Here is a 19,848-nt window from a genome sequence, read left to right as displayed (position 1 = left end):
GGGAAAATGTTGATAAGAAATAAATTGATCAATCAAAGGATATGAGAGAGTTCGATGGAGGTAAGGAGCCCAGGCAATGGGGACAGTGGGAACAGATATGCAAGGGCCATGAGCCAGAAGTGGGTGGTACAGTTAGAGAAGGCTAAAGCTACAAGCACAGTAGGACCATGTTATAAAATGAGATTGGAGGGGAGTAAATTACATTTTAGAACTTGTAGGCTCTGTTTCTGATTTTCATCTTTCTCCTGTGAGCAATGGAAAGCCTTAAAGTGTTTTAAGCAAGGATTTGGGAGAAGATGGCAAGATGATATTTTTAATTCAAAAAGATCATTCTGCCTACAATATGGGAGACGAACTGGAAGGAGGACCAGTATTCTAAGAAGCCAATTAGGGTGTAGGTCAGGTGGATTCTGATAGATTGAAATATGATTTGCAATAGGAAATTACATGCACCTTCCTGTCAAAATCAACTTCCATAATTTATTGGTTTTTAAATCAGTGAATCTCAGCTTTTGATATCAGCAGCTCAGAAGTTAAAAGAAAAAGTACTGATGCCCAGCTACCACCCAAGACCTACCTCCTGGCTCAAGGCCTCTGGGGAGGATGCTCGGCCCTGCTGTGGTCTGAAAAGTCCACAGCTGATGCTGGGCTGAACCAAAGATTGAAAGGCCCCTGGGTTCAGATTCTTGAACATTAGCTTCTCATGGAATTCATCTGAAGGAGACTATAGTACAGTACAAGCTCATGCTGTTCTTATTTAATTTTGCTATGATGGCAAAGTTTTTCCAGAATGTTTTAAAATTCTAAGTGCTAAGGGTGCATTAATAAAGCCAGGGATGAAAGAATTGAAGTCACTCTTAGTGACTGGTGTATAAGACATGCTAACTTCCATGAGACATGCTAACTTCTCTAGGAAGATGAGTTGTTGGTAGTATGAGGATAGATTGTGTGAATTTCTGAGGGTGGAGATGTGCCTTTAAATACCATACTCAGTGCTTGCAGATGATTCTTTTTTGTTCAATAGATTTTGAATATTATGCATTTCTAATGTGTTTGTTCATCCAAGTGCTTTCTTATGTATTACCTTGTTTGGCTGTTAGGACTCCTGGGAGATAGTGAGGGCAGACATCATTTCTATTCTAAATCTATTCATCATTTCTAAATATACCTGAAGGACTGGGGCACAGACAAGTTAAATAAGATTCCTAAAGCTCACAGCCTGTGAGTGACTTAAGAAAGGGTTTAAGACTATCTATGGTTTAACTTTTATCCATGCAGCACAGTCCTTGCTGAGCTTCTTTAATTGAAAGTTGCTTGTAATCCCTTTCAGAGTGAGAGAAAGGTGATGACAGACAGGGCATCACCTTCTCTTCTTGTTAGACTCTATCCCTGGCTTTGACTGTTTTCCCTTCTGACAACATCTTTGCTTACAGGTGGAAAGATGGGCTGTCATAAACTCCATATACCTTTTTTTTTTTGAGTATTTTTTAAAGAGTTTATTTGAATCATACAGATGAGAATGTCTGGGAAGCCAGATCTCAAATGCTCTCCCCATACATCATTCCTATTTCTTCCCTTTGGTGAAGCAATATCATGTTCAAGCCAAAAAGAAGACAGAGAATAGGGGAAACAATAAGCATTCGGAATTAGTAGTCAAGACAACCTTGTGTGTAATTGAGAGTTACTTCGATCTAATAAATCACACATCATCATTCCCAAAACAGAACCTAGGCTGGACTATCATATAAAATATCTAGACTATCGTATAAAATTCTTTAGACCTAATGCCATTTAGTCACATGCCCTAATATAGATACAGAACTGAGAATACTAGCTCAAAAGAAGTACCCAGGAAAAGCACAAAAGCCAAATGAAATCCATTTGGGGATTCTGCAAGGGCATCACTGACTCTGTAATAGAAAAACAAATATATCAAATGGCCACAATGAAGCCAAGATTAACCGGAGGAATGAAAGGTGTGTGAACCTATCAGTTCCTGTAACACGGCTTTGGAGAAAAATGGGAAAATAAATGCTGCAGTAACTCAACACTGACAGCCTCAACCTGAAATGAGACTCCAAGATGCTCCTGAAGGCATTAGGGACCCACTGCAAGTAGAAACTGAACTCATATGTCAGAGCCTGGTCCCTGCAGAGCTCCAGAGTATGCACGGCTCAGGCATGATTAAAATTCAGTCTTGGAAGGGACCTTGTGGTTCATGCAGAAATAACTGCATTGTTAACAAACGACTATAGTATAACCTATTTTGCAAAAGGGAACAAAAGCAACAAGTATCACAGTAGATGTTCTATAAGCCTGTGTGTGTTTGTATAAACATAGGGAAGGGGACAAGCAAATATAACCCAGCCCAACACTGATTGGGGGTGAAGTGAGGGGAGAGGGAGAACAGTGGGATTAACAGAGAGAGGGAGTAAATGAGAGGAAATGAAGATTGCACCTAATTTAAAAGGGGCGGCGGTGGAGAAGTACGGTATAGCACAAGAAACTTTGCAAAACACAACATTCTATTCTATCATTACAGTAATTATTTAAATATTGATTACATAAAAGGGAAATAACCAGATGGTAACACAGATATTGATTAGATTGATGATGGAATACAGCCAACTTTGGTCTTGGATTGCTGCTGTTGTTTTAATGCGGTTTTGATCATAAAGTAAGATTTAAAATATCATTAAGTGGTATTGAATGAAATAAACAAAAATCAGATATTTTACTCAGTTCTACTCATGGCTAAAGATATTTAGGCAAGGTGGAGAGCATGAAATAAAAGTAGCCCCCTATTGCCTTCAATATCATACTTGAGGTAGGTTTAGACTCAGGTTAGTGAGATCTCAACAAGAAGCAGGAAAAGAGACAATTATGGTAAAATCTACCCTGGCTTTCAGAGAAGAGATTCCATCAGCCCAGCATAAGCATATAGAGAGAAGTACTATCTATTACATTAAGAGTAAACTCTGGCATGTGACTTCTTGCATAAAGTGTCCAAGTAAGATTGTTCTAGAACATCCCCTTGTGGCCACTATGAGAGATAATATTTCTTGAAAGTTTACTGGGCCAGAATTAACAACTATATAGTATCTCATTTAATCTTCAACCCTAAAAGAGCCAGATTTAAAAGACTGTTCAAATTTGCTTGGAGTCACAAGACTAGTTTGACTCAAGCTCTTCTTACCTCTAAGCTCAGCACTGCTACTACTTGTTCACAGAAGACACTCAAACTATTCTATTGTGCTCATTCCCAGGTGGGTACTGAAGAAGGGAGTCACTCATGTGTGAAACCAGAGACCTTTTGTAAGCTTCAGTAACTAAAATCCATTAGAGAAATGCCAACATGAATGTAATTCGTCATTAAATAGTGATGTAAGAGAAGCCCAGTGTAATATGCCAGGCTCTATAAAATACCATGGAAGCTGAAAGATGTGTCTGCAAAGACCCCTCGTTGATAATGTCTTTGATGAAAGTGAGATGACTGTAAACATAAATCAGCTGCTGTACCTGCAATGGACCTGCCATTTTATAGCACACAGCACACCAGTTGCATATGCCCTATACTCTGTTCCCAACAAGTTCTTGGTCCTTTATAATATCCTCTCCAAGAGGTGCTACCATTGCTGAAATCTGAGGATGTCTCACTATATCAGCTGGGAAAAAAATGATCCCTGGATGTCTGGTTCAAATCATGCCCTATAAGCTTCTTTTTCGGTTTCAAAACTTAGCTCTGGAAAACAATCCTAAGATATCTAATTTTGGCATAACTGCAGAATACAGTTAGTCTCCTCCCCTTGCCTATTCAGAGATGGTTTTCTATAGTAGAGGTGTCTCTCCAAATGTGAAGACCCCAAAGCTTTTCTGCAAACAAAGGTTTGGACCTCTGTTTCCTTACCTGTAAATTGAAGATGGGTAGAATGATGATGATTCTAATTGTCATTTTGAGTCCACATAATCTGTAATTTTTATCATTCTATTATTCTTATCTTTGGCATTATTAGACAGCCACACATATCCCACTATCCCTTCAAGCTGCTGAAATAATCTCAGTTCTAAGGTGAAGATGCAGAAATTATTCAAGTGTTAATGCCACAAGGTGGAGACTTTCCATTGTACATTAATGGTGGATTACACTGAGGATTGAGCTGGTAAGGCAGAAAGTCATGGAATAATGAAGGGCAAAGTACAAAGCCAGAAACCTGAGGAAGTTACACTCTTGGGCAAGAATTGTGTGGTTTGGTAAAGCACTGATTCAGGGCTGGTGGCCACCCATGTGGATGAAGTGGGACATAGGGGTTGAGGGGCTAAAGCAGACATGTTGAGAGATTGAAAACCTGAACTGAAGACTATTCCATGCTTCCAGCCTTTGGGATGTTCACAGAACCAGAACTCTCGGTAGTGAGACTGATATATCTCTTTGCTTGTCAAGGCAGATCGCAGTTCTTTGCAAACATCTACTCCCTGAAATCATAATGAACAGCAATACCCCAATGTATGTGAACCGGTATTAAGAGGAGAGACAAGTAGAGCCTTAGAAAGAGTTGCAAACCAATCCGACCTGGACTTCAAACAGTAGGCCTCTGGCTAAAGACAACCTAGATTGCCTGCCTCATTTCCTTCTTTCCTTTTTACCCCGAAGCAACAGGGAGAAAAAAAAATGAAGTGGCTAGATTACCTCGCTAGAGTCAAAGAGAAGAAAGCTGAATGGAGTAAGGAATAATACATGAGAAAGCCTCTTAAATCCCTATGGCTCACTGAAATCAGTTCCTGTTCCTTTGTGTGGAAGAAGAAAACAGCTGAGGTTTCTGGTCAGATCTGGCCTGGTTTAGAAACTGACACCTGCCTCGACTTAATGCTGCCTGCTGATTCTTTGTGCCATCTCTAACAGCCCCAAGTTTTCTTCAGATGAAAAAAGTAGGTCAAATTCTTTCATGAATTCTACAAAACAGTGTCTCACAGAAGAAATTTATCAGGAGTCATCTTCTCTACCATCCGATGGCTGGCAGCATCCTGCAATATTTATGAAGCATTATTGCATTATGGTCACTTTCATGCCACCATAAGTCTTTCGATGTGTGTGATATTACAGATCCTTGAAATCCATCTAATGAGGACACAGCTTTCACGTTTCAGAGTTAAATCTCACAGAAGCTTTACTCGTGAGTTTTCTTAATTCAGTTCCAGTCTTTGTACGTAAATTAGAGTATTAAAACAATGAGATACAGATCAAAGTTTTAATTTTAGTCTCTTGCCTCAGATATAATTTAAAAGTCTTAAATTATGCAGTGAATTGCATCTCTTTATTCTTACGGCTGTTTAAAACATATTTAATTATCTTCTGTAAATGCAGACACTACGTCTGCCTAGCAGTCCTCTCAAACGAATGCCTTTCAAATCAGTTTTGTTGAGTTCTTAAGAATAATTAGGCCCTTCGCCATCCATCTTGTGCCTTCAAGGTCTTGCATTAGATTTTGTGGGAATCCGAGTTATCGCGTTCAAAGCCTATAGGCTCATTAGGTGCTCGTTAGTGGTCCAGAGGACATCCATCTTGAGTGAGTCTCCAGACAGAGAAATGCCACCTCTCATTGAATGTTTGGGTCTCAGGGCAAAATAACTTTGACTGGCTTCCTAAAATTCAGGCATAACTGAAAAATGTTTGGCTTCTTAGATATAACTTTTTGGGCTCCCTTTCTCCCATCTAACTTGGTACCTGGATCAACTGTCATTTTTCCTTAAGAAAACAATGAAGCATGAATGCAGTGTGTGTGTGTGTGTGTGTGTGTGTGTGTGTGTGTGTGTGTGTGTGTTCTTCTTGGATCTGCCATAATGAAGCTGGAATGGAAGTACGATCAGCTCCCTGATCTGTTGCTTCTAAAAAAAATTCTTTCATTAGACCATATTGGAGAGAACTCTAAAAGCAGCAGGGATAGGATTCCTGACAATGAGGCTTTTCATCAAGTTCAAAAGTTATGTGGTCCTTGAACACATCAGGTGAACTAAGCTGTGGGATTTGAAAGAGTTGTGCTATGGAGTCATTTTTGTCACCTAGATGTGAAGGGTAGCCTCATAGGAAGGAATTCCATTCCTGGCACATGTCAGAATCTGCAAAATTCTGACTGGGGTATATACTATAGTACATGGAGTTACAAGCTAGCATCAGTGTATGTAGCCTTTGATTATCTTCTGTCAATGAGAAGTTCTCTTCTTCGCTCTGGTTTTAGCAAGGTTTTCATTGATATTATGTTAGAATTAAGACCCACACTAGTACAGAATAAAGGAAGGGATTTAGACATCAGATGAAGACTTTAACAGGTTTTGGATGTTATTCAAATTTTAAGAGTCTTTTCCTTTTAAGTTTGAGTTTTATGTCTACTGGAGAAGCCCATCCAAATGCACACACATTTATTGAGTGCCTATCAATCTGTTAGGCATGGTTAGGTAGAGCTACAATCAGGAATGGTGTGATTTCTATCTCAGTATTTATAATTTATTGGGGGATGTTAAACAAAGATTATTATAATATAATGTAGTTTTTCTTTTTGTTTTGCATGAATGTAAAATGTTTATTATTTTCTATTTCATGTAGTGAGACTTTTATTTGAAACTTGAAAGAGCAGAGGGCCTAGTTAACACAAAATATGTATTGCCACAAACTACATTATGTCAACTCATGAATGAAAAGTACATGATATAAAATTGGAACTTAGTCAAATATTTGTCTAACTACTTAGTGAAACAGTTGATTCCTCAGATTTCTAATGCTTTCGTTGATATGCATAGGAGATGGAGCCTACATGGAGTTGCATGCAAGTAACTAGGGGCAAAGAAAGGAGGCTGCATTGGTCCTTTGCCCAGCCTAGCCCCGAAGACAGAGGCCAAGTCTATAAGAAAAAAGATAAACCACGAAACACAGAAGCACAATCTTTGGTGTCAAAATACCAAAACATTATATTAACTTAGAAAAGTTAACTTCCGCCCACTTCTTCATTAATCACACTGCAGTGTCATATCAGAATGTAGCAGAGAGCTCTTGGTCTTTTGGCATCTAAAAAACCTGATGCTTTAGGGGTATTGGAAGCATGACATTTACATCCTTATTGTTATGAAGAACTGGCACTAGATATGGGAACAAGAGTCAGACACTATATTCAAAGTAAGGTTAGAAGTATCAAATTCGAATGAGAAGATGACTCTTAGGAATTTTAAGGAGGATATAGAGACCAGTGGCACACATTAAGGATTTTTGTTTGTTTGTTCTTCTTTCGTATTAAATTTTAAAAAAATGTTATAGCCTAATTTACACCAAGCCTCTGGAAAAGTTTGATATACATAGATAGTAACCTCCCTGAGTGTCACTTTCATATCCTATGTTTTCCAATATTCTTTAGAATGGATAAAACAGCACCAGCTATACAGTAGCCATTCAATAAAGGCTTGGTTTTGTACTGCGGGGGAAACCCATGAGAGAATTTGACATCTCTCTTTGCTGAGATAGTTTTCAACAAACTGATCCCAAACGATGAATACTCTCAGAAAATCAGGGGAAGAGCTTGGTTTATATGTTGACTCGTGTCTAAGAATATTAGAACAGACTCAGGCCAGCACAGCTGGGGCAAAGATAACATTGCCTATATTTTTTACATTTTGATCTGTGTTACTACCTGCCCCCAGCCAAGTGTTTCTAGGAAGGCTTAAGAACTACGGTGTGAGGTTCTTTCCCAGAAAATGGTTCTTCTCACCCTAAAAACAATATAAAAGCAAGATACCACAGAGCCAGGATTTGACTCTGAGCTCTCCTATTTATTGCTTTGTGGTCTTAGGTAAGTTACTTTGCCTTTCTGTGCCTCTGCTGTGCCATCTATGAAATGACAATGATGATAATTGCTACTTGCGTAGGATTGCTGTGAGATCTAAATAAGATAATCCATGAAATCACTCACAAACTGGACCACAGTTAGTGCTCAGTAAACGTGGCATGTTTGAATTGTTATCATTGTGTCATATTTCAATGACCCCCAGCTTCTTAGAAAATTTCTGCTTTTCTTTATTCTTCATTGCTCATCATGTGACTTGCCCATGCCAATGTAGGTAATGCAGAAATTAATAAAGAAACTAAGGTTGTTTCTGCAAAAGGAGCTTGTGAATCATTAGCATAGAATCCCAGTCAAATGTGAGATCCCCAGGGCCTCCTGATGTGGGGACAGTTCTTTTGGCTTGCTGCTCTGCACCAGGAGATGAGAGCATCAAGGGGCCAGGTCTGACAGCTGAAGGCAGCAGATTTTATCCCTGCTGTTGTAGCTTTGCCCACTCAAGTGGAATGAACTGACTTGTTACATTTTCCCTTCTTGCACCCAGAAGGCATGAATTTACACATCTTAGAACCGAATTCCCCAATCTGTTCCCACATCACTCAGCCAAGTTTGAGATGCTCAATGATCTTACATGGAAAGCAAAGTTGAACAGATGAGAGCCTGGCCTCTGCCCCTGGAGGGGATACTCCATTTGTACAAAGGTCAGAGCTGACCAGGAATGCATTCTGGTTTCAGATCGTCCTCTCATGTATTCTTGGAAATGAAACAAATTCTGAATTCTGAAGCTTGTTCCAGCATAAACATCTGCAGCTTCAATAAATGACGTTCTTCTGAGTATCATAATTGGGTTCCTTAAGTCTCTGTGAAAGGGACCTTTGCATTCACCATGCAGGTTAACACAGGGTATGGTATTAGCCCACAAAATGAATCCTTCCCTAAGAGTCCCCAAAAAGTTTTCTTTCTTTTTCCTTTTTTTTTCTAAAAACCTAAATACAAAGCACTATATTTTATGTGAATTTTCAAAATGACCTCTAAGCAAGCTTTTGTTGAGCATAATACACATAAATAAAAAAATGTAAAAAATAAATATATGACTTAAATTTTACAAAGTAAATGTACCCATTAATCATCAGGAAATTAAACATTGCCAGTACCTCTCAAATCCCCACTGCCATTCCTCTCCTAAAGGTAACAATTTTTCTCATTCTATCACCATAAATTAGCATTGCCTATTTTTGCAGTCTAATTGGAGTCATACAATATACATTTTTTTCAGTCCAATTTCTTTAGCTCAGTATTGGATATGAGATTCATCCAAGTGTTTCTGTGTAGCAACAGTTTGTTCCTTTTCATTGCTGTATGGTATTCCATTTTATAAGGATACCATAATTTATTTCTCCATTCTACTGTTGATGAGTGTTTGTTCCATTTTTCATATCTGATGAATAACTCTGCTATGCATATTTTTTACATATATTTTGGTGCATATTTATATGTATTTCTAATGAGAATATACTTAGGAGTGGAAATGTCAGATCACAGGTTGTATTAATACTCAGCTATAATAGTTAATGTCAGATGGATCTCCAAAGTAAGGGTATCAATCTGTACTCCAAACAGCGTTGTATGAATGGCCAGTTGACTGATATTCTCAACAACACTTGATATTTGTCTTTTTAAATATAAATCTTCTGATGGACACACAGTAATATCTGATTACAGTTTTAAGTTACATATCTTATTGAGTAAAGATATTTTATGTCTTCACAGAATTTTTTCATATGCTTATGGCTATTTGGTTATCATATTTGAGAAGTCATTTGCACATTTTCTATTGATTTGCCAGAAATATTTTATTCATTTGTAAGATGTATTTCTATTTTCCTGAGTATCAATCATTTGTTGAAATCATGTATTACAAATATCTTTTACCCCTCTAGGGCTTACCTTTTAATTTTCTAAATAGTGTCTTTTAAAGAAAAACTATATTAATTTTCATATAGTCTAATTAAGCCATATTCTTTTTTATACTTGGTAGGTTTGTTTCCTGTTTAAAAAATCTTTGCCTACCTTAAGGTCATGAAGACACTCTTCTGCGTTTTCCTTTAAAACTTTAGTTTTATCTTTCAGAATTAGCTTGAAAATCTGGTTAGGATTATTTGTGTGAGTTACCAGAGGTCAAGATTCATGTATTCTCACATGAATATTCAATGTTATATCATCATTTATTGAAAAGATTATAATTTATTTATTGTACTATAGTATCTCATTTGTCAAAAATAAGTGGGTATATACATATGGATATGTTTCTTGACTCTTTATTCCCTTTCCTGGTCAGCTTGTGTATATAGCATATATATATTTCCTATGCCAATACTACACTTTCTTAATTACTGTAACTTTATAATGAATCTTGATATCTGGTAATAGAAGCTATCCTATTTTGTGAGGCCCCTTAGGACTATCTTTGTTATTCTTAAACCTTGCATTTTCACATAATTTTTATAATCATCTTGTCAATATTGAATTAGAATTGCCTTGAATCTAAGATCAAGATGGGAAAAATTTTGCATCTTCTCATAATATTGCATCATTTAATTCATGATCATGGTATACTCCTCCATTCATTTACATTTTTCAAATTTTTTTTTCCAAATGTGTAGAGCTATTGAAAATAAGTTGTTAGATTTGTCTGTAAGCATGTGTTATAGTCTGATGCTATTATAAATTATACATATTTCTGTATATAGATACATATATATATGATTTTCTATGTGTTTCAGAGAACTTAAGTGCCAAAAAATTAAGACTTACTCTAAATCTAGAGAAATGAAATATGTTTAAAATTAGCAGTTAGCACAGGTTTGAAAATCAGATGAAGAGAACAAATTTAAGTGTATAGAAACAGATCCAGACATATATGGTCATTGATTTATAGCAAAGGTTCATAGCAATTCAGTGTGAAAATAATTATCTCAGTGGTGCTGGGTCAATAAGATATGCATATGAAAAAATATATAAACATTGGCTCCTTTTTTAAACAAGTTTTTCAAGATGGATCATAGCCTTAAAAATGAAAACTAAAGAAAAAAGTCTGTGGTATAAAACCTCCATGATCTTGGGTTAGGTATAGACTTTTTAAGTAAGCCACAGACATTCTTAATTATTTATTTTATGTATTTATGATGATATTTGGGTTTATATCTGCATTTCAGTATTTGTTCTATTTTTTCAATTGTAGTATGTTCCTTTTTCTTTTTTTCCTTGCCTTATGTTGAATTAATGAAGCACTTTTAATATTATTTCAACTCCTCTGTCTATAAATTGATAGTTAAATATTCTCTCAGTATCCTTTTAGTTGTTGCTCCAGATTTTAAAACATACATTTTGGATATGTCGGTGTCTAATATGAATTACTACTTTTACTTCTTCACAGACATTTAGTGGAACTTAAAACACTTTAATTCTATTTAATTCCCTCCACATATTGTATCATTGTTGTCATGTATTTTAATTTACATATATTTTAAATCTCATAGCTGATTATTATGATTGGCCTGCAAAGTTAATACTAATTTCAATTTACATATATATATACATACACTCTTTTTTGTGCTCTTCATTCTTTCCATTAGTTTTGCGCTTTTGTCTGGGATCATTTTCTTTATGCTTGATGATTATCTTTATTATTTCTTTTTATAGAAATCAGCTTATATAACTCATCTCAGTAATTGCTCATCTGAAAAATGTCTTTATTTTAACTTCACATTCCTCCCCTCCCCCAGCACAACAAAAATGTCATTCCATTTTCTTCTAGGCTCCTTTAAAAAATTTCTCTTTGTTTTTAGATTTCTGTAGTTTAAATATGATAACTAAATATGGTTCTTCTTTGTATATATCCTGGTTTAAGTTTGATGATTCTCTTGAATCTATGTGTTTGATATACTGATATCTTTTATCAGTCTTGGAATATTCTCAGACAATATCTCTTTAAAATAATTCTGGCTCCTTATCTCCCTCCTTCCTTTCTAGGACTCCAGTCAGATTTGTGTTAGCCCGTTTCACCATTTTCCACTTGTCTGTTATAATTCTTTTCTCCATTTTCTATCTGTTTTCTCTTATGCTCCAAATGGTATATTTCCTACTCTCCTTTCTTTCAGTTAATCAACCCTCTATTCATCTGGGTTCAATTTGCTGTAAACCCATCAAAGTTTTTAACATCAGTTATTATATCTTTATTTCTACAACTTCCATTTGATTACTGCTTCCTACTGATTACTTCTGTAGGGTGAATTTTCTATCTTGTCCCATACTCATGAACATATTAATCCTATTTCGGATGACTGTTCTTTTTCTGTTGCTTTTTTCCTCTTGGAAGAAATAATTTCAGGTTGAATTTCGGGGTTTAGAGAGGCTAGTATAATTCTAGTTTGTCCTTTGTAGGTGTCTCAAGAATCTAACCTGGTTTTGTACTGTTTACCATGGTTCCTCTCCTTGATAGTGACTACATTATATTTTACCTGTATCACTTAGATATTATCAAATAACTCAAGGTGAAAAAAGGCTCTCTATATTGTGCTACTTCTCCATGCTTCCCTGCTCTCTGGAATTTGACCTCATCAGTACAAACTGCCTTGGTAGCCCTGAAAGCAACTTTTATCTTCCCAGCCTTGTGAGTCCATAAGAGCTGTTCAGCCCACACATTCTGTTCGGCCTTCTACTGGGAAACAAAAATCTGACCTCTTATATAATGTGATATAGTTGGCAAAGTGCTCAAGGGAAAACACAGCATAAAATCTTGGGCTCACTGCAATGAATTTCTTATCTCTCAAGAAAAGAACTATGGCTTCTCAAATCCTCTTGATAGTTTTCTCATTCTCCTCTTCCTCCTTCTCTCCTTTTCTCACTTGCTCACTCACTCGCTCACTCACTCTAAATATATATGTGTATATATGGTTTGCTGCAAGCTAATTCATCATAGCCTCAGGCATAAGCCCCCCCAAATTTTATTTCTATAAAATGCAAACAACTTCAACTGGCTTAAATTGGCCTGTATCTTTCCAGTTCCAAATGAAGAGTATTTAGAAGATCGAATGTGGTCAAAAGGCAATTCTTAAGGAGATAATAGCAAAGAGTATTAGGTTAGAGCAGTGGTTCTTTAAGTGGTCCTTGTACCTGAGCATCAGCATCACCTGAGCCAGGGGTTTAAAAGTTGTAAAAGTGGAGGTTGAGACTTAGGAAGTAATGTTTGTGATTTTGTGGTTAAGAAACATAACTGCATTGACAAACATTTATATACCTGGAAACTTATCATTTAATCACATTTTTTACTTTAATTTCAATTTTATAGGAAATAGATGAAAAATCCCATTGAAAAAATATTACAATCTAATCACTGCTAATGTTTTATCAAACCTGATGATGTAATCCAAATAGCTTCATTTTTTACCCCTTTGAGTCATACTCCAAAGCCTCTCCTACTACTCTATCCCCTTTAACTTTACCCTATTTTTTTTCCCTTGAAGCACAATGCATAACCTGTGACTTTCTTAGAAACACACATTTTGGGGCTCAACCCCAACCTACTTAATCAGAATCTTTGGAGGTGGTGCCTGGAAAACTATTAAAACATGCTCACCAGGTGATTATTATGCACATTAAAGACTGAAAGCCACTGGGCTATCAAAAGAGAAAGCTAGAAAGAAATGTTGTAAATTTTAATCGCAGTGTCATCTTATCTTTTTAAATTCCTTTGTATTCAAAAGGCTAGTATAGTGCTGGTCATATTTTAGGTACTCAGAAAACATGGCTGAAGGTAGGACTGTCTGGTTGAATAATTGAAATCATTTAATGAAAGTGTTTATCCTCTAGAAACCATCTTCCTCATTTACAAAACTACAAAAATGGCTGTGTACATTATAAAAGAAAGTCTTAAATTTCTTATTCATCATCTAAACGTACAGAAATTTCACGTAACCATAATGTGGCCAAAAAAAAAAAAAAAGTGATGCTCATAATGATATCCCCAAAGTGTTACAAAAATATGAACTCAATTGACAAATAAAGTATACTCAATTGTGTTTAGATTGGCCTCTGTTTTATATGTATGACCAGTATGTTGCCTTTGGAAAAGAAAAGCCAAGATTTCAGGCTGAGAAAGGAAGAGGGCATTAGCATTTTATAGGTTGGTTGAGAATGTGTATGTTCTAAGTTATTTTGAGAATGCCATTAATGCAATTTGAGAAAACCTTTTGCTGGAGGTGCCAATAAGGGAAGGTTAAATCCAAAAAAGAATCCCCAAGAAATGAGATATTAAGTAGGAGTGAAAAATAATTTGCAGTAAAATGAAAATAATCGAAGAAATGTGTCAGAGAAGGTGAAATGATAACAACAACAAAAACAAGGAACAAAAAGTAGAATAAAATAAAAATGTCAAACATTTAAAATTAAAAAAAAAAAAGTAAACAAAACCAAAAAGATATCTAAACAAAACCATGACTTTTTAGGAAAAATCACTGGCTCTATAAGGTAGAGGGGAGATGGGAATCAGTCCTACCTCTTCCAATTGCACCATGAGAGTAACATTGTGCCCTTGTTCTGCTGTCAGCTTTCCATCAGCGGTGATGATCCGGAGCCCTCGTGGGGCCTTCCCTGGACACTTTTGTGGTTTGGCAGTGTACCGTTCTCTCACTCCATCAGTGCAATTATTGGAAACCACCTTTCTATACCTAAGTGGAGAAAAGCTCAAGTTGTAATCCAGCTCATTAAAATTCAGATCACTCTCAATTTTTTAAGCCAAACCTACTGCATACTTCTGAGGGCTATCAATAACTATATATCTTGTTGCTCTTAAGATTACAGCGAATTCATATAAAGCACCCCAAAGAGAGACAAATCATCATAGTAACATATTGTACCTATTACTAGCACAATCAATGAATCTTTTCACTTCAGAGCTGTGGGAAATGCACAAAGTGGAAGACACGGTCCTTGTCCTCACTAAGTTTATAGTCCAGTTGAAGAGGCACATGTGGATAATCTAGGAGATACTTTAAAGTCTAGATAATTAAGGGTTAGAATGAGTAATATATATTGCAAGGTAATTTGCAATTCAGAGAAAGAATGAATTATTACGGATTGCATGATTTAACATTAGATCTCATAGAAGATTCTGTAATAATGTCATAATGCAGAAAGTTGGCTAAATTGGATAGTTTCTACTCAATATTTCATGAGGGGTTAAACTGGCTAAACCATTGAAACATTGTATTGAGGAAACCAGTTTGCAGACTGAGTAAATTCTTCTTACTCTTTTTGCTTATTTCTTCTTGTTTTAGCTTTAACAAAAAAAAAAATGTTATTCTACAAATTTACCTTATATTATCGATCAGATTCATAATAAATCATGAATTTATTATGTGGTTTTAGGATGACTGACTTCTAAGGTTTTTGATGTTCAGTGTTATCTATTCATGATCTTTTTGTGAGGGACCCATAGTAACCACTTTATGTATTCCTGTATTTGATTTTCCAAGTCTGTTGTCTAGAATTAGCGATAGAGCTCAAACTGAAAGCAAAGCCCAAGATCTAGACCAGAAGTTGACAAACTTTATATAAAGGGCCAGATAGTAAATGTTTTTGCTTTGTAGGCTATATGGTCTTTATCACAAGTACTCAACTCTTTGGTTGTATCATGGAAGTGGCATAGAGAATGTGCAAAAGAATGGATGCAGCTGGGCTGCAATAAAACTTTATTTATAAAAACTGGCAATGTGCCAGATTTAACTTGAAGGCTATTGTTTTCAAATCCCTTCAAATATAGTTAATGTCCTTTCCCCTGTTCCTGAGTCTAAAAATTGACTACCTAAATACACGATTGAGAAAAGTCAAATTAGACACTGCCTGGGAAAGTGCTTTGAACACTATGAATAACTACCAGCTCAATTATGAATCGTTAAATCACTTTGTAGGGCAATTGCATGGACTAAATGGATTAATGGACACACAGAATTTAAAACCGCCTTGACAATTAGCAAGTGCTTATGAAATGTTACCAATTATTTTTATTTACTATTAGTATTACTTCTCTTCATGACTTTTGTAGCTTCCAAAAGAACTTGGGATAGGTCACGAATCCCATAATCTCATGCCTGAAGCCTTCAACAAGCTAACTTCATTCTACTTTTCTGGAATCTTTCTTCCCAAGCTGATTCTGCTTGAGCCACACCTCTCTTTTTAATTCTCTAGAAAGTACTTATTTTCTTTTGCTCTTTCTGCTTCTATGTCCTGCATGCTCTATCAGCTGCCTAAAACTTACCCTTTAAGTTACAGCTTATCTCCTGTCTTTTCTTAACTATGATAGTAAAATAGTAAGAAGGTCACGTTTATAGAGTGATTACTGCTCTGGGTTAGTCCTTGTGTTAAGTTCTTAACATGACTGTTCTCATTTATCTTCAAAACATCTCTAATAAGGAAAGTATTACTTATTCCCAATGCACAGATGAAGAAAATAAGATTCATAGAAGTTAACTAGTTTTCTCGAGATCGCACAGCCAGGACCCCAGACAATTTGTCTCTAGAATGCATTCACTCTTTACCACTACACTGTACTGTCTCTTTAAATGAAGTAACACCATCTCTCTTGTAAACTCTTAAAGGAATCCTTATGATTTATTTATGCCTTATGCCGTATATGATTGTCTTCCTGCACATGTCTGTGAACTTTTAGCTCCTTGAAGGCATCCCTGTGCCCCAGGCATTCAAGGCTGATAATCAGGAGATCCACACAGGGATGTCTATTCCATTTTAATGTTGAAATATCTGCATAGCAGTTGGTTATTACCACTATCCCAAACCCTCCAAGCACCTCATCCACCAATCCAGCTGTGCCGATCCCTATGTTTGGAATCCCTGCTTCTCCTTGCAATCCAGCAACTAACCAGTTAATACCTAACACCTAGCACAGCAGGCAGCCTCCAAACCCCTGCTCAGGCACTGAGATCCCCACCCATTCTGACTGGTCATTGTCATGCCTGGGTATTTTTAACATCAACCCATCTGACACTTTTTTAAAAATCCATTGTAGGTGCTTATGAGTTATGCTGATTAAAAGAGAAAATAATGGCAGGCAGGAGAAAGAAAACAAAAAAGATGCCGACATTGGAGAATGGTGGCATTTTCTAGTACCAGCAGTGGTAGCAAGAAAATGACCATCAATGTCACACAGTAATTATGGCATCCCAGTGAGTTTAACTGTGCATCAGAAACCCCCTGCATGTTTCAGAAGCAAGGCACTATGCAAATGAAAGGCAGATTATGATTTTTAATCACTTAGCATCTAAGCACACCTGTGACTGTCTTGGAGAGCAGCTATAGAGGTATGGGCTCACCATCACCATTGCCATCATCAGCTAGAGAACATTCCTTTTGTTTGTCGCTGCTCTGACCAATCATCGCCCCAGGCTTTCCTGAATCCTGTAGCAACAGGAGTCCTGTTTAAATCCAAAGCATGAATCCATTCCCCCTGGGATTCTGCCACAGAGAAGACTGTTGGTAATTTTTTTAAATGCTCATTAAAAATCATTCTGAAATCATTTTATTTCCTGGATGAAAATGGCATCACATTAGCCCTACCAGACCTGTCCCTGAAATTTGGAAGAAAATTGTGCAGAAATACAGAGTTAATTTACTCAAGTAAGCACACACCTGCTTTTTGCATTACAGAATGGTTCTATTTTCATCCCAGCAGCTGTCCCTGGGTCTGAGTTACATAAATGAATAATGCATTTAATATGTTATTAAATGGCACTGCTACCTCCACAATAACAAGGCAACTTATGATTATGTTGGACCTAAGCTCTGAATATTACTTGGATGCATTTAATTGGTAAAGCATTCTTCAATCTACTGAGAAGGAAAGAGCTCTGTAATGGCAAGGGAGTCTGTACAATTACTGAAAAGGAAACATTCTGCAAATGTGCCTTCGATATTACCGACCGCTCATCAGTAGATAGTGTCTTATTACTTCAATAACCCCAATTTCAGCTATTATCTTCCTTCCTATCTTGATACTCCTCTGTCACCTTTCCCTTTTTACCTATACTTTCTTTATTTTACTTCTGTGCTCCCTGCCAGTTTAAAAAAAAAAATATGAAGGCCATAGTTTTTCTTTGTGAGAGTAAAATTGTGATTTTACTATTTAGTAGTTTTTTTTTTTACTTGTAATTTTGGGTATAATACAGATGTTTATGACTATTCATTGTACATTAAAGTGACACTATAATCTAGTTCAGTGGATCACAAACATGTCTGGTTTTTAGAATTACTTGGTGGCACTTTAAAAAATAACTGAATGTCAAGACCTCATATCTAGGAATTATGATTTAATAGAGAACTCTGGGCATCAGTGTATTTAGTTTTTATTTTCATTTGAAATTTCCTTGGTGATTCTAGCATGCATACGGACCACTGTCCTGGTGGTTAAAACTAATGTTGTGGAATCAGATTGCCTTGTTTAAATTCAGGCTCTTACATATTATATGAACTTGGGCAGTTTACTCAATCTCTCTCTAATATTTGGGTTTTCTACCTGTAAATTAGGGAAAATGATAGAATCTTCTTCATAATGTACTTGGGAGGACTAAATGAGATAATGCATTCAAGAGTTTGGCATGTTATAAGAACTTAGTAAATGTTAAAATATCAAAAGTTAGTAAAAAGTATTTAAAATATTAACGTTAATATGTTATTATAAAGCAAGTTTCCTGAAAATAGAAGCTATACTATTATTGTCAAGATTATCTTATGATCAAATTCAACCATGTCTATTCTTTTCTTAAAATCATGGGCTTATTCACAACGAGTCAAGTTCAGGTGTAAAGTAGGGGTCTATGACCTGGTTGCTATGCAGTTTCATAGCCTCAACTATTTCTCCTGCCCAACACACTTCCTGAGCTCAGGCAACACTGGTATATAAGCCTGCAAGTCTATAGGCTTTTGACTGTTCATTCTGCCCAGAATGTTCTTTCCTCCTGTCAAGCTTCTACTCATTCTTTAAAAATCACCTTAGAAATCATGTTTTTTTTCTCTGTAAAGCGATCTCTTCTCTTTTTTCACAGTAGTTATCACATGCAATGACCAAGGTAGAACTGGAACTCTAGGTCTGCTTGTAGGCAAAGCCAGTCTTATTGTCACTGAGCTATGGTGTCCCTCATTTGCGATCACAGTGAAAAGAATCTACACAGTTTAATATTTTCAGATTGTACTATATGCCTTTGATTTCAAGAGAAAACTGCTTTGTTACAAGGATATTTGACTTAACCAAACAAGAAATGGAGCAAGCCTTCAGGAGAGAATAGGGGGCTGCTTCTGGGTACAGTGTATGGCTAAGACTTAAAACCTTCCTAGACTCGATGTGCCCATTTTTCAAAAATAATCCTATGTAGTAGCCAAAATGCCAATATTCAGAAAGAATTGAGTTCCATGGCTGACTAAGCAGGTTCTCCAAGTTTCTCTTCTCAAGACAACAATTTTAAGGATTTTTCCCTTAAACTGAGTAAGCAAATCTTGGAATTAGGGGATTGCCATGAGACAGAAGGCTAGGTGAAGGGAGGAAAAAAACTCTTCTTGCATTAAACAGGATAAAAGCACAAGTCATTTAATTTGAACAGTAAATGGAATGTGACTTTGTTTTAAACGCCAACTTGATGAAATGGGACCTATAGCCATGCTAAACTATAAGATTTAAAATTAAGAATTATGAGAATGATTCACGGAATCCACTAAGTCAACTAGTTGTATGCCTAATTTATAGAAAGAAATTTTCCCTTCTTTTGAGCACCTGCAGTCCAAGAAATCCTAATTAAGAATCATTTTGAATTGGTCATGGACATGTCAGAGCCCGAAGAGATTTCAAAGGTCATCCAATACACAAAAGGGAAAAGAGATACAGTTTAGAGAGTTTCCCAAAGTCACACAGGGGACAAGTAGTGGTTCTGGGCCTCTCGCCACTATGTCATCCCACCTG

The 19,848-nt window shown here is 36.3% G+C and overlaps 1 protein-coding gene across 6 annotated transcripts in view; it reads right to left on the bottom strand.

The window, feature by feature from the left end:
* SORCS1 (sortilin related VPS10 domain containing receptor 1) overlaps positions 1–19,848 on the bottom strand; it is a 461,149-nt gene that overhangs the window by 48,650 nt on the left and 392,651 nt on the right. For all 6 annotated transcript variants that reach the window (XM_006920877.1, XM_006920876.1, XM_006920874.1 and 3 more), the window contains exon 18: positions 14,380–14,551. In XM_006920877.1, the coding sequence (XP_006920939.1) occupies positions 14,380–14,551 (172 nt within the window). The remainder of the gene's footprint in view (positions 1–14,379; positions 14,552–19,848) is intronic.

This window comes from Pteropus alecto, unplaced genomic scaffold (assembly GCF_000325575.1).
Source record: "Pteropus alecto unplaced genomic scaffold, ASM32557v1 scaffold177, whole genome shotgun sequence".
Lineage (NCBI taxonomy): Eukaryota > Metazoa > Chordata > Mammalia > Chiroptera > Pteropodidae > Pteropus > Pteropus alecto.
The sequence above is the reverse complement of the archived record's forward strand: the minus strand, read 5'-3'. Positions and strand labels throughout refer to the sequence as shown.